Here is a 16,083-nt window from a genome sequence, read left to right as displayed (position 1 = left end):
GAGAAAGCTTTGTCAGTGGTAATGCCTGCTTTAATAACATCTGGAAACAGCTGTTTTTCTCCAAAAGACAGCAATATGTCTAAGCCTGCCAAATACAGATAATAAGGTGCTTACCTATCATTAACAAAATTATGCTTTCCTTATTGACAGAAAAGATCTGTTCACATTGTGAGAGGAATACATTACAGAATTAGCGAAGAACTAACAATTGAGAAGCATCACACAGATGGCTGCCAAGCAGCACTTCCCAGCCCCAAATCTGCAACCCTCTAAGGTGGCTACAATTATCCTGAGGTTTACCATGAGTTTTTTTGAAAATATCTCAAAACAAAATTATACATGAGGCACTTTAATTAAAAATATATATGCCATACAACATTTCGAAGAAAGGGGAAAGATGGCATGAAAGCAAGCTAACAATAGCAGGGCATTATAAACTTCCACAAGGTTGGGAGCCAACAATAGTAAGATTCAGTGGCAGTTTTTATGAATTCAGAGCATTGTGCCAAGGCACATTGTCAAAATGTCTGAAAATTTATTTTAATGTCAGCAACAAAATTATTCATTCATTGAAGAAATATTTACTGAGGGAATACTATATGTCAGGTACCAATACACACATTGCCTGCTATAAAGTTTGTATCATCAATGTATAGGAATGCTGGTTTTCCTGAGCCCTTCTAATAGCATCTTAAAAATGATATTTAGCGGCCCCGCCCACCCACGGCCCACGACCCACCGACCCACGAATCGGCCCGGCCCCCGCGTTCACCATGTCTGGCTTCTCCAGCGTCGCCGCTACGAAGAAAGTGGTTCAACAGCTCCAGCTGGAGGCCGGGCTCAACAGCGCAAAAGTTTCCCAGGCAGCTGCAGACTTGAAACAATTCTGTCTGCCGAATGCTCAACATGACCCTCTGCTGACTGGAGTATCTTCAAGTACAAATCCCTTCAGACCCCAGAAAGTCTGTTCCTTTTTGTAGTAAAATGAATCTTTCAAAGGTTTCCCAAACCACTTCTTATGATCCAGTGAATATTCAAGAGAGATACATTTGAAGCCTGTACAAAAGCTTATCCCTGTAACACATGTGCCGTAATATACAAAATTCTACTTTTGTCTGTCCTTAACATCTACCTCTGAATTTTTATGAATTTCTATTTCACAAGGGTAATTGTTTTATATACATTGGCAGCAGCATACAATAAAATTTAGTGTGCAAGTTTTAAAAAATGATATTTAGCAATATATATTAGTGAAAAATAGTAACTTATTGTGGTTTATTATTTCTTTGAATACTAGTGAGATTTGACACTTTTTCATATGTTTATTGATTATATGACCATTTGTAGTTCCTTTTTGAATAATCTACTCATAGCCTATGTCCACTTTTTTTTTGACTCATCCATGTTTCTGTTTATATATAGGATAACAAATTCAGGAACAATGGGAAAGTAACATATAAAAATTTAATAGGAAATACAATAGAGATTATGAAACACTACCATTTGATTTTTTATGCAAATACTTCAATATTCCAATTTTTTCTCACTTGCTAAATAAAGCACACAACTTGAAATGCTAAATAATTGTGTTACTGTAAATCTTTTAAAGAATAAAATGTTGGTGAAAAACCAAAATTGCTTAGTAAGGTATGTATGACCTTGTTTATTATCTATCATAGACATCAAGATGATCATAGTTAATACCAACTTAAGCTTTACAGAATACTGTTTTAGGCCCAATATTGATATAATAAATGAAGGTATCAGAGAACCTTGTATTTATGGCATCAGGTTATAAAGATCTATTCAAAACCATTTTTGTCAAAATTTAAACTCTGGAACAAAAGTCGAATTGTTTCTAAGTGAGACACAAAATAATTATTGCTAATAGTACAAATTTTGTCCTATGGGTAATACTATTGTCTTTTTCTTCTTAAAAAAATTATTTCAATTTTTATTTTTGATTCAGGGAACACATGGGCAGGCTTGTTAGCTGGGTATACTGTGTGATGCTGAGGTTTGGGGTATGGATGATCCCGTCACCCAGGTAGTGAGCAGAGTACCCAGTAGGTAGTTTTACAGCTCTTGGTCCACACCCTCCCTCCCCAGTGTCTGTTGTTCCCATGTGTACTCAGGTATTACTGTTTTCAAGTTTTTTTCTTTTTTTAAATATATATATTTTTTATTATACTTTAAGTTCTAGGGTACATGTGCACAACGTGCAGGTTTGTTACATATGTATACATGTGCCATGTTGGTGTGCTGCACCCATTAACTCATCATTTACATTAGGTATATCTCCTAATGCTATCCCTCTCCCCTCCCCCCACCCCACAACAGGCCCCGGTGTGTGATGTTCCCCTTCCTGTGTCCAAGTGTTCTCATTGTTCAATTCCCACCTATGAGTGAGAACATGAGGTGTTTGGTTTTCTGTCCTTGTGATAGTTTGCTGAGAATGATGGTTTCCAGCTTCATCCATGTGCCTACAAAGGACATAAACTCATCATTTTTTATGGCTGCATAGTATTCCATGGTGTATATGTGCCACATTTTCTTAATCCAGTCTATCATTGTTGGACATTTGGCTTGGTTCCAAGTCTTTGCTATTGTGAATAGGGCCACAATAAACATACATGTGCATGTGTCTTTATAGCAGCATGATTTATAATCCTTTGGATATATACCCAGTAATGGGATGGCTGGGTCAAATGATATTTCTAGTTCTAGATCCCTGAGGAATTGCCACAGTGTCTTCCACAATGGCTGAACTAGTTTACAGTCCCACCAACAGTGTAAAAGTGTTCCTATTTCTCCACATCCTCTCCAGCACCTGTTGTTTCCTGACTTTTTAATGATCGCCATTCTAACTGGCGTGAGATGGTATCTCATTGTGGTTTTGATTTTCATTTCTCTGATGGCCAGTGATGATGAGCATTTTTTCATGTGTCTGTTGGCTGCATAAATGTCTTCTTTTGAGAAGTGTCTGTTCATATCCTTTGCCCACTTTTTGATGGGGTTGTTTGTTTTTTTCTTGTGAATTTGTTTGAGTTCATTGTAGATTCTGGATATTAGCCCTTTGTCAGATGAGTAGATTGCAAAAATTTTCTCCCATTCCATAGGTTGCCTGTTCACTCTGATGGTAGTTTCTTTTGCTGTGCAGAAGCTCTTTAGTTTAATTAGATCCCATTTGTCAATTTTGGCTTTTGTTGCCATTGCTTTTGGTGTTTTAGACATGAAGTCCTTGCCCACGCCTATGTCCTGAATGGTGTTGCCTAGGTTTTCTTCTAGGGTTTTTATGGTTTTAGGTCTAACATTTAAGTCTTTAATCCATCTTGAATTAATTTTTGTATAAGGTGTAAGGAAGGGATCCAGTTTCAGCTTTCTACATATAGCTAGCCAGTTTTCCCAGCACCATTTGTTAAATAGGGAATCCTTTCCCCATTTCTTGTTTTTATCAGGTTTGTCAAAGACCAGATGGTTGTGGATGTGTGGTATTATTTCTGAGGGCTCTGTTGTGTTCCATTGGTCTATATCTCTGTTTTGGTACCAGTACCATGCTGTTTTGGTTACTGTAGCCTTGTAGTATAGTTTGAAGTCAGGTAGCGCGATGCCTCCAGCTTTGTTCTTTTGGCTTAGGATTGATTTGGCAATGCAGGCTCTTTTTTGGTTCCATATGAACTTTAAAGTAGTTTTTTCCAATTCTGTGAAGAAAGTCATTGGTAGCTTGATGGGGATGGCATCGAATCTATAAATTACCTTGGGCAGTATGGCCATTTTCATGATATTGATTCTTCCTACCCATGAGCATGGAATGTTCTTCCATTTGTTTGTGTCCTCTTTTATTTCATTGAGCAGTGGTTTGTAGTTCTCCTTGAAGAGGTCCTTTGCGTCCCTTGTAAGTTGGATTCCTAGGTATTGTATTCTCTTTGAAGCAATTGTGAATGGGAGTTCACTCATGATTTGGCTTTCTGCTTGTCTGTTATTGGTGTGTAAGAATGCTTGTGATCTTTGCACATTGATTTTGTATCCTGAGACTTTCCTGAATTTGCTTATCAGCTTAAGGAGATTTGGGGCTGAGACGATGGGGTTTTCTAGATATACAATCATGTCATCTGCAAACAGGGACAATTTGACTTCCTCTTTTCCTAATTGAATACCCTTTATTTCTTTCTCCTGCCTGATTGCCCTGGCCAGAACTTCCAACACTGTGTTGAATAGGAGTGGTGAGAGAGGGCATCCCTGTCTTGTGCCACTTTTCAAAGGGAATGCTTCCAGTTTTTGCCCATTCAGTATGATATTGGCTGTGGGTTTGTCATAAATAGCTCTTATTATTTTGAGATACGTCCCATCCATACCTAATTTATTGAGAGTTTTTAGCATGACGGGCTGTTGAATTTTGTCGAAGGCCTTTTCTGCATCTATTGAGATAATCATGTGGTTTTTGTCTTTGGTTCTGTTTATATGCTGGATTACGTTTATTGATTTGCATATGTTGAACCATCCTTGCATCCCAGGGATGAAGCCCACTTGATCATGGTGGATAAGCTTTTTGATGTGGTGCTGGATTCAGTTTGCCAGTGTTTTATTGAGGATTTTTGCATCAGTGTTCATCAGGGATATTGGTCTGAAATTCTCTTTTTTTGTTGTGTCTCTGCCAGGCTTTGGTATCAGGATGATTCTGGCCTCATAAAACGAGTTAGGGAGGATTCCCTCATTTTCTATTGATTGGAATAGTTTCAGAAGGAATGGTACCAGCTCCTCCTTGTACCCGTGGTAGAATTCATCTGTGAATCCTTCTGGTCCTGGACTTTTTTTGGTTGGTTCAAGTTTTTTTCTTTACATGAAACTACTGAAAGCAAAAGTATGTCATGCTTACAGGTTACTCTATGCATTTATCATTCTATTAATAAATGTCTTAAGTAATTAAGTAGTATATTAAGGCCATAAACCAAGTCATTATCTCATATCAAAGGACTGTTGTTATTCAATCATCTAGAAAATGCATTTTAGGCCAAGTGCAGTGGCTCATGCCTGTAATCCCAGCACTTTGGGAGGCTGAGGCAAGCAGATCATGAAGTCAGGAGTTTGAGACCATCCTGACCAACATGGTGAAACCCCGTCTCTACTAAAAATACAAAAATTAGCCAGGCATGGTGGCGTGTGCCTGTAATCCCAGCTACTCAGGAGGCTGAGGCAGGAGAATCACTTGAACCCAGGAGGCGGAGGCTGCAGTGAGCTGAGATTGCGGCCACTGCACTCCAGCCTGGGTGACAGAGTGAGACTCTGTCTCAAAAAAAAAAAGAATATTCATTTTAATGTATGCCCACTTTTTTAATGGTCTTTTAGTTATTGATTCTAAAAGGCTCTTTATACATTACTTTGTCATCTGTCTGACATTATTACCCCCAGTGGATGCCTGAAATGGCAAATAGTACTGTACCTTGTATACACTATGTTTTTTCCCATACATACATATCTATGATAAAGTTTAATTTATAAATTAGGCAATATAGAGATTAATAACAATAGAACAATTATAGCAATATACTTTAATAAAAGTTATTTTTTTATTTACTAAATTGAGAATATTTAGCTTTTATTTTTTTTTCTGTTTTTTAAAAATGAGACAGGGTCTCACTCTGTCACCCAGGCTGGAACGCAGTGGCACGATCTCAGCTCACTGCAGCCTCGACCTCCCAGGCTCAAGCAATCCTCCCACCTCAGCCCCCCAAGCCTCTTGGACTACAGGCCTGTGCCACTATGCCTAATTTTTGTATTTTTTGTAGAGACAAGGTTTCACCATGTGGCCTAGGCTGGTCTCAAACTCATGAACTCAAGCTATCCACCTGCCTCGTCCTCCCAGTGTTGGGATTACAGGCGTGAGCCACCGAGCCTGGCCTACGTTTTCATTGAAAGGAAGCACTTTACAGCTTTTCTTTGGCATATCCAAATTTCCAGCCTCACTACTCTTGCAGTCTGGGGCACTTATTAAGTAAAATAAGAGTTACTTGAACACAAGCACTGTGATACCACAACAGTCGATCTGATAACTGAGATGGCTACTAAGTGACTAATGGGTGAGTAGTTTAGACTGCGTGGTTACCCTGACAAAGGGAAGATTCATGTCTCAGGGGACAGAGCAGGATGGTGCAAGATTTCATCACCCTACTTAAAATCGTCCATAATTTAAAACTTATGAATTGTTTATTTCTGAAATTTTCCATTTAATATTTTTGGACCACAGTTGGCTGTGGGTAATTGAAACCACTGAAAGTGAAACCATGTATAAAGGGGGATTACTATATATTTGAGTAAGAGCTTCTAGAGACTGCTAAATTTGCTCCGTAACTATCAGAGTGGAAGTCAGCTAATGCTGTCAGATATTTTTATAAGGCTTATGAGTATTCTGGAATTATTTTGATGCTGTTCACTTCTCCTATTTCTGTATTAAATCTAATTTTATGTACACAAAACCAGATTATGTTACAGTCAAACAGATTCCAGGAATGTTCCACAAACAATATTGTTCAGCAGTCAATAGAGGACAAATTGGACTATAATCTTGCCAGTGACTTAAAACAAAGTGAAACAAAACATAAAAAAACTAAAACATGTTACTATAGTTGCTGCCATCAACTTCCTCATCATTCTTGAAGTTGGTATTAATAGTAGCATCTTTGGAATATTTCAGCACTTTTTCAGTACTACATTTATGTAGAAAGGTCTGTGCTGGCATTTAAGCCAAACTCTATCACCCTGTTTTAAAAAGTCTTAGCAGGCATACACAATTACATCTTGGAGCCTTATGGATATGACAGCAATATTGACCTTTTCACAAGAAATGGCAGAAGCTAATTTGAGGCAAAATCAGTGCTGCTCAGAAACTTGTGTCATCATCCTTGATGACAGATAAGTATTAAAATCTCCATTGAATTATTTTCTTTCTGTGATTCAGAGTCAATAAACAATTGCTGAATGCCTAATATGTGCCAGATGCTTTTCCATACAACCTTTTCCAATCCTCACCACTCATCTATAACATAGGTATCTTCATTTCCATATGAGGAAATTGTAACTCAGAGAGGTTATATGATTTGTTCATGGTCACACTAGTAACTATTAAGTGGCAGAGATGAGACCTGAAGCCAGATTTTCCAGTTCTAAAAATCTAGCATTCTTTTGATTGTACCACAGTTGCCCTCCTCAGCAAGACTGGATGAGACAATGTGGATGCCCCAGGCAGGCTTATGTTCTGGTGCCTCTTCACCTGAATATATTTAAAATATTTGGTCAACATTTACTTAATGAGAGTAGGGAGAGACTGAGTTTCTATTTTAAATAGTGTATGTCTTTTTTCCTTATGTTTGAAATAAAAAATTCACTACCTACACTTATAACAATAATAGCTATCATTTATTGAGTGTTTACCGTATGTCAGGAACTATGCTAACCACTTTACATGCGTTATCTCATTTAATCCTAGGAGGTGAGCACTGTTTTCGTCATCATCGTCATCATCACCACCACCATCATCATCCCCATTTAATAGATGAGGCCCAAAGTTTAAGTCACTTAGCCAAGATCACACAGCTAGTAAGTAGTGGAGCCAGGATTTAATCTCTGGTAGGCTCACATCTGAGCCTATGAGCTTAACCAATATGGTGTGTGTGTGTGTGTGTGTGTGTGTGTGTGTGTGTGTTTTGCCTTCAACTACAGCAAAAAATCCTGAATTGGCATTTTAAATTACTGATTTATTACTTTCATTTCTTTTGTTTGTTTTGTCACTCAAAACTAAATATAATGGCAGTAACTTACAGGGATATAATTATAAAATCAGATAACTTACAGGTATATAGTTATAAAATCACGTTCAGGCCAGGCGTGGTGGCTCACGCCTATAATCCCAGCACTTTGGGAAGCTGAGGTGTGCAGATCACCTGAGGTGGGGAGTTCGAGACCAGCCTGACCAATATGGAGAAACCCCGTCTCTATTAAAAATACAAAATTAGCCGGGTGTGGTGGTGCATGCCTGCAATCCCAGCTACTCGGGAGGCTGAGGCAGGAGAATCGCTTGAACCCAGGAGGCGGAGGTTGTAGTGAGCCAAGATCGTGCTGTTGCACTCCAGCCTAGGCAACAAGAGCAAAACTCCTTCTCCAAAAAAAAATAATAATAATAAAAATAAAAATAAACAAGTTAAATAAATAAAATCACATTCAAAAGACCTTAGAATTTCTCCTTTTTTTTTTTTTTTTACAACAAACCATTTTCCACTTTTCTGTAGTTTTTATTTTGTCCTCAGTGTCCTTTTGCAATTCTCCAAACCAGGTAACTTTGGGGAAGGTATAGTAGAGGATTTAAAATTTAGATAAGGAAATGAACCCTTCATTCTTGATAAAGAGCATTGCAACATGCAGTATTTTTTTTCTCAATATCAGGTGATTGTGGAGAGTTGCCTACTTTCAGCAACTCCCAGCTTGCTAATCTCACCGTTGGTGGCACACCCTTTAACTTGCACGTGCTTGTCACGAAAATAGAGTGGTTGGCACCAGTGAGGACTGGCTTGCTTTTGCTTTTAATTTTTTACTCAAAGGTCCCAGCCTCCTTAGGTGAAAGAAGTGGCCAATTTTCATTTCACCAATTACTTTAGGAAGTACTGGCAGAAACCCAAGGTTTGCAGCACCATATTTATGTTTTATTCCAGGGATTTTTAAACATCCCTTTTAAATTGGCACCCCAGGCAGTTCCCTGGCTGACCCATTGCTTAATTCTCCTCTCTCTCAGGAAGGCTATGGAGGAATTGATGAATCTAATTAGGTATCCAGAACTAGAGAGTTGATGAAGAAGAAGGATATGGTTTGGATACATGTATATTGATTCAAATATTAAAGGACAATTTTCTATGAGTTTCAGCTGACCCTGGAGGGCATACAGATTCCAGAACAAAATCCATTGAGTGGATTTACCTCCCCTGCCATTTGTAAACAGGCGAAACCTGATTATAATGAATATCAGAGGGCAGCTGGAGCCTGCAGGTTGAATACTGATGTTAAGGGCTGTGTAATTACTATGCAATTTTATTATCAGGCATTTCATATGTATAATTATAATGAGGTTTAGATAATTTAGAAAAACGGCTGATCATAAGCAATGTCAGGCCATCTACAATCTGAGCTTCACCTTTGTGTTAATTAAAGCAAAATCTTCAAGTAGAACTGGAAATGAAGGGTCACACCCAATGAAAGGTCTCTCCCACCCTGGCTTCTTGTCTGTCCACTCATTGTTTGTACTTCTGAGGAAAACTCAAAATTTCACTGCCTGGTACTTCTGTGTTTAAAGATCACTCTTCTTCCCTTCTCCATTCTTTGTGGGTACAAGTCTGTTTTAGGTCTTCTTTTTTCTCAAATTTCTTGTTGTGTTAGAATACATGAAACATAAAATGTACCATCTTAACTTTTTAAATGTATAGTTCAGTGGTATTAAACACATCATCATGTTGAACAACCATCACCACCATCCATCTCCATAACCCTTTTCATCTTGTACAACTGAAACTCTGTAGCCATTAAACAATGACTCCCCATTCTTGCCTTCCCTCAGTCCCTGGCAATCACTGTTCTGTTTTCTGTCTCTATGATTTTGACTATTCTAAGTACCTCATATAGGTAGAATCATACAGTATTTGTCTTTTTGTGACTGGCTTATTTCACTTAGCATAATGTCCTCAAGGTTCACCCATGCTGTAGCATATTGCAGAGTTTCCTTCTTTGTTAAGGCTGAATAATGTTTCATTGTATGTATATACCACATTTTGCTTATCCATTCATCTGTTGATGGACACTTGAGTTGCTTCCTGTTTTAGCTATTATGAATAATGCTGTTATGAAAATAAGTGTACAAATATCTCTTCAAGACACTGTTTTCAAGTCATTTGGGTATATACCCATGAGCAAAATTGAAGGATCATATACTTCTATTTTTTATTTTTTTAGTAACTGCCATACTCTTTCCCACAGTGGTTGAACCGTTTTACATTCCCACCAACTGTATACAAGAGTTCAATTTTCTCTACATCCTCACCAATACTCTTTATTTTCTGTTTATTTATAGTAGCCATCCTATGCTTTGGGTCTTAATAAGATGTCTCTGACTAGGATTGAGATTTTCAAATCAAGTGTAGAAAGTGGAGGCAGTTTTGTGTCTTTATACCTGAAAAAACAAACCCTCCTTCAAATGCTGAAGAAAAATACAGTGATGACATTTTAGAATTTCAAATGAGAACAAATAGTCTAAAAACGCAACAGAATATTTGAAATGGAAACTGCCCCAGAAAACTTGAATAATTACAGCTATAATGTATTTTGAGCACCTACTATGTGACACACACTAGGAAAAGTACTTCCCACATATATTATCTCATTTAATCCTTTCAATAACTCTTTTAAGAAATGGGTCCTAGAGTACCCATCTCTGCAGATGAGGAAACTAAGGTGTAGACAGGTTTAAACTACTTGCCCAAGGTCACATAGCAATTAAATGGCAGAGCTGGAATTCAAATCCAGGAATGACTAACTCTAGAGGCTTTTCACTTAACCACCAAGAGGACCTGCCATTTCCTTAGATGTTTACAGGCTCTAAAATAATTTCTTTGTGGAAGGAATTCAAAGGCAAGAGAGTCAAATCAATATTTCCATCTGTGTATAACCCACATGATTTTTGACATATCCAAGAATAACATAAATTACAGGAAGGGCATTTGGGCATTCTATCTCTCATTCCTGGGGGTGGCAGCCTTCCCTACCTCAGTTTCATCCCATATGCCTATCCAGAGTCCATTCTTGGCCAACCAAATTGATCTCTGGAAAATGACTTGGCATGGCTCTTCCTACATTAATTTCATCAAAGCAATAATAATCATGAAATCATGGGCTGCATATTAGATATTTTTTTTGTTGAGACGGAGTCTTGCTCTGTTGCCCAGGTGATCTGAGTTCACTGCAACCTCCGCCTCCTGGGATCAAGCAATTCTCCTGCCTCAGCCTCCTGAGTAGCTGGGACTACAGAAACATGTGACCACACCTGGCTAATTTTTTTTTGTTTTGTTTTGTTTTGTTTTGTTTTGTTTTTTTAGTAGAGACAGGATTTCACCATGTTGGCGAGGCTGGCCTTGAACTCCTGATCTCAGATGATCCACTCACCTCGGCCTCCCAAACTGCGGGGATTACAGGCATGAGCCACCACGCCCAGTCTAGATGTTTTTTTAAAAAAATACACGTCCAAATAAATAATGTTCATCTACGAGTACCTAAAATCATCTCATGTACCACCAGGGGTATATATACAGCATACGGAATAGCACGGATCTGGATGATCTCTAAGTGACTTTCTAACCTTGACATGCAATGAAACACCTAACCTCTAAAAATAGCTCAAAAAGGTTGAGACTGGTTTAGGCAGGATGGTAATTTGCCAATCCTCGCTCACTTTCTCCTCCTGCAGTCTCCAGTCTTTGCTTAACTGTCCTCCATTTTTGAGAGATTTTTCATAGCTTTTCAGAAGAAACTGGGCACTTCCAAGAGAGCAACCTCCTTTTATTTCTGCAGCTACTGATCTCCATCATCCAACTTAGGTGCTACATCCTTAGAAATGAGACTCTCTCTGACCTTTTTCTGACCACCTAATCTAAGGTAATCCTCCATAAAGTTACCCTGTTTTACTTTTCTTATAGCACTCAGTTATCACTATTTGAAATCATCTTATCTGTTCGTTGACTTTCATGCTGCTAGTCTCCCCACTAAACAAGCTCCAGGAGGTTCATGGCATCTAGCATAATGCCTGGCATGTACTAAGCACGCAAAGAGTATTTGCCAAATGAATGTACATGATGAATTAGGGATTCTAAAATTGGGATAGGGCTTTGGAGCTGATGAAATAGAGGCAACACAAGGAAAGCTGAACTTGGGTGATGTAATTTATCCAACTAAGGTAAAGTGGAAACTGATATGGTAAAGTACAACACTGTCTGAGTTTCTTACATCACTCATTCTTTCTTGAGCACATACTATATTCAGGGCATTGTGCTAAGCTGTCCGTGGTGGGCTGCTATAGAGCTCTGGGACCTATGCCATCGGCAACCCCTAGTTTGATTCATTTATCCCATGTTTATTGAGTGACTACTACGTGTGAAGCACCATTCTATGCTGGATATCACAGTAATCAGGACAAAGTTCCTGCCCTGTAGTGAGGAATGTATGTGTCAAATCATAATCAGACACATAACTACATGGTATTTTTTTCCCAGATGGCATTTCCTAGTGATCGTCTGACTTTCCAGCAAATCCAGATCTTTGCTCCCAAGGTGGTCTTGGAATCATTTCTCCACCACCCTCCCTCTGCCCACTGATACTTTTATATTGATACCAGCTACCATGATTGGGTATGCACAGTGTTAGGCACTGTGCCAAGGGCTTTACATTCATTATATGATTGAATCTTCCCAATAACCCCATGGAGAAGATACTATTATTACCCCCATTTTACAAGGCTGAAATTAAATGATCTGTCTAATATCATGTAGTTGTTATGTGGTAGAATGGATTCAAAGCTGGGCCAAGTGTTCCCTAGAGTTGTGCAATGCAGTCACCATCCAGAGTCAGTGCCCTTAACCATCAGTGTGCAATGGTGCCTCATATATTACATATGCCCTCCCTTCACTTAGGCAATCTGATTCTGCAGAGTCTGGCAACCCAGACACTCTCAGGTTATAAGGTTTGCCCAAGGAGCTGGCAATGAAGCAGGCAGAAATGTGCCAAGGTCTGACTCTGTGTGGTCCAGAACATGAGGCATCAGCAACTATATGTTATGAAGCAGTTGTTACAGTTCATTACACCCTAGGAATAACACTGTCCTCAGTAAAGATCAAATTATTGAAGATGTAGTTCATAATGGAAACTATATATCTGGACTTCTTTCATTTGAAAGCGATTAAACACAAGAAAGTTAAAGAAAAGCTAAGGAAAACAACTAGTGCATTTGTAGAGAAAATATTAAAAACATATCTCCATACAGGCAACCTAGATTAAGATAATAAATATATTTGTGCTATCAGTTTTATCATAATATATCCTTTAGGTTCAATATGGAACTAAAGCTATCAAACATGGTTTCTTTTTCACACTGATTTCTGCAATTTACTAAAATATACTTATTTGTGCCTTTTCAAAGCAATTTTTCTTACCTTATTTAATTTTTGTGTCATAGAAATATTGTAAGGTAGAGAGAAGGTGTTATCTTTGTTTTTAAAAAGTATAAATTTAAGGTACAAAGTGAGCAAGTAAGTAACCAACAACACCAAATTAGAATTGCAGCCATGAAATTTGGTCCACACAACCAGGGTGCAAAAATGTCACATGTCTTTCTTTTTTTTTGGCAATGATTTATTGACTATGGCAGCAAAAGCACAAACAACAAAAGAAAAAAGAGGTAAGCTGGACATTATGAAAATTCAAAACTCTTGTATATCAAAGAATACCAACAGAGTGATAAGGCAATCCATGAAATAAAAAGAAACATTTTTAAATATCATATCTGATAAGGAATTGATATCCATAATATATAAGGAACTCCTACCACACAACAACAAAAGCAAACCATCTGATTTTATTTTATTTTATTTTAAGTTCTGGGGTACATGTTCAGAACGTGCAGTTTTGTTACACAGGTAGACACGTGCCGTGGTGGTTTGCTGCACCCATAAACCCATCACCTACATTAGGTATTTCTCCTAATGCTATCCCTCCCCCAGACCCCCACCCCCTGACAGGCCCTGGTGTGTGATGAGCCCTGCACCCCCATGTCCATGTGTTCTCATTGTTCAACTCCCACTTATGAGTGAGAACATGCAGTGCTTCCTTTTCTGTTCTTGTGATAGTTTGCTGAGAATGATGATTTCCAGCTTCATCCACGTCCCTGCAAAGGACATGAACTCATCCTTTTTTATGGCTGCATAGTATTCCATGGTGTATATGTGCCACATTTTCTTTATCCAGTCTATCATTGATGGGCATTTGGGTTGGTTCTAAGTCTTTGCTATTGTGAACAGTGCTGCAATAAACATACGTGTGCATGTGTCTTTACAGATTTATAATCCTTGGGTATATACCCAGTAATGGGATTGCTGGGTCAAATGGTATTTCTAGTTCTAGATTCTTGAGGAATCGCCACACTGTCTTCCACAATGGTTGAACTAATTTACACTCCCACCAACAGCGTAAAAGCGTTCCTATTTCTCCACATCCTCTCCAGCATCTGTTGTTTCCTGACTTTTTAATGATCGCCATTCTAACTGGCAAAAAATGTCACATTTCTTTATATCCCTACAACAAAATTCAATCTGCTCTGAGCCTTTCACCTTTCCAGCTGGCTAAAAATTCAATCTCCCTCATGGTTTTTACCTCCTTCTGTCAAGGTTGTATGAAGACCCTAGCAAATGATACCCAGAACACAACTTTCAGTGTAGGTCCTATGCCCTTTTGTGCATACCCAACATTGTTGATATGTTTGTCAGGCAAATCCCCTTAAAGTTAGACGGGGTAGCTGCTTCTGTGCCACTCTTGCACATTGGTGGTGATAGCGGGGTGTTTTGGCTGAGGCTGGCATTCTCACGGACTAGTATTCAGACTTTCTTAAGTGTACCATGTCTCCAGTCTCTCTTAAGATCTTGTATCTTCTTTAGCACACTAAAAGGCAGCAAAAGTAGTCCTTGATGCTCATGGAATCTACCATTACTCCCATCTCCTCTCTTGTCCCGGAGAAGCTCAACTTCTATGTCAGACAGCTTCTCCCACCTCTACTCAAAAGCATTCACTTGTTAACCCTCTGGGACAAGTCAGCATACTTTTCCTCAATGAACCTAGGCTTCTGAAATCAAAAGCTCTGGATTCAGGTGATCTTCCTGAACTTCTGATTTTGACCTTGCAAGCAAAAGCACCTAAGAAAGGGGAACAGAAAGGCTTGTCTATGTTTTGATTTGTAGGAGGGAAAAAATATACAACAAGGACAAATTATTTAAAAATAATATTTGAATACATAATCCTTCCCCAAGCCCTGCTACATTTCTTAACGGGAGTTTTTAATTTGAGGCATGGTACCAGTAAGCAGCAGTAATCATGGATCTACATTTTTGCAGTTAATTTCAATATTGCATGTATTTATTGAACACACACAATGCTACTACTACTGTACTATGTATTGTATGGCATATTTAAGAAGAAAAAGATATATTCTTTTGTCTTTGAGATGTAAAGAAATGTATCCACAATATGCTCTTTGACAGTCTGTTGCTGGTAACTTTCAGATCCCACTACCTAAGGGGCTAAAATTTTCTTTTCTTTAGAATATGAAAAAAATTATTTCATAGATATAATTATTTTATTTAGAGAATGCCCTTTATGGAGAGTATTTTCCTTTTTTATTTTCTTCTTCTTGTAGTCACTCAAGAAACATTATATGGTAGTCATGGGGCCAGGGACATAAAGATTCACAACATTGTCCTTGTCCTCAAGGAAGGGAGACTAGGTGGCAGAAGGGAATAGATCTATAATATCAGAGTAGCCTGATAAAGGAGGCCATATTTAATTTAGGACTTAAAGGATGAATTGAAGTTTATTAATAAAGAAGTGGAGAGGAACATTCCAAAAAGAGGAAACAGCATGGGCAAAGAAGGGGATAAAATAAATTTCCTAAAATAAAAATAGAGAAGTGAAAATACATAGCATACTCAAGGAACTGCCAATAATCTGACCAGAGGACAAAGTCTTGGGGGGAGGATAATGGTGAAAGACAACGCTAGAGAACTAGTCTGCAGTGTGATTGTAAATGTTCCCATATGCAATGCTAGAGAGTTTGGGGTTCTCCTTATAGACCATGAGAAATTAACCAAAGGTTTTAAGCAGGAAAGTGATAAGATCAGAACAATGTTTTCTGAATATTCCTTCTGACGGAGGTGCCAAAAATAGACTGAATATAGAGAGAGTAGTCACATGGCTCTCAGTAGGAGCTGATGAAATAAGGCAATAGATGTGGAA

At 38.3% G+C, this 16,083-nt stretch overlaps 1 protein-coding gene across 1 annotated transcript; it reads left to right on the top strand.

Moving 5' to 3' along the window:
• The first annotated feature begins 709 nt into the window (after positions 1-709).
• Positions 710-1,229, top strand: GNG5B (G protein subunit gamma 5B). Its single transcript, XM_055376793.2, has one exon. The coding sequence runs from the start codon at positions 774-776 to the stop codon at positions 978-980; it is 207 nt and encodes a 68-aa protein (XP_055232768.1). The 5' UTR covers positions 710-773; the 3' UTR covers positions 981-1,229.
• The last annotated feature ends 14,854 nt before the right edge of the window (positions 1,230-16,083 follow it).

The sequence above is a fragment of the Gorilla gorilla genome, chromosome X (assembly GCF_029281585.2).
Source record: "Gorilla gorilla gorilla isolate KB3781 chromosome X, NHGRI_mGorGor1-v2.1_pri, whole genome shotgun sequence".
Lineage (NCBI taxonomy): Eukaryota > Metazoa > Chordata > Mammalia > Primates > Hominidae > Gorilla > Gorilla gorilla.
The sequence above is the reverse complement of the archived record's forward strand: the minus strand, read 5'-3'. Positions and strand labels throughout refer to the sequence as shown.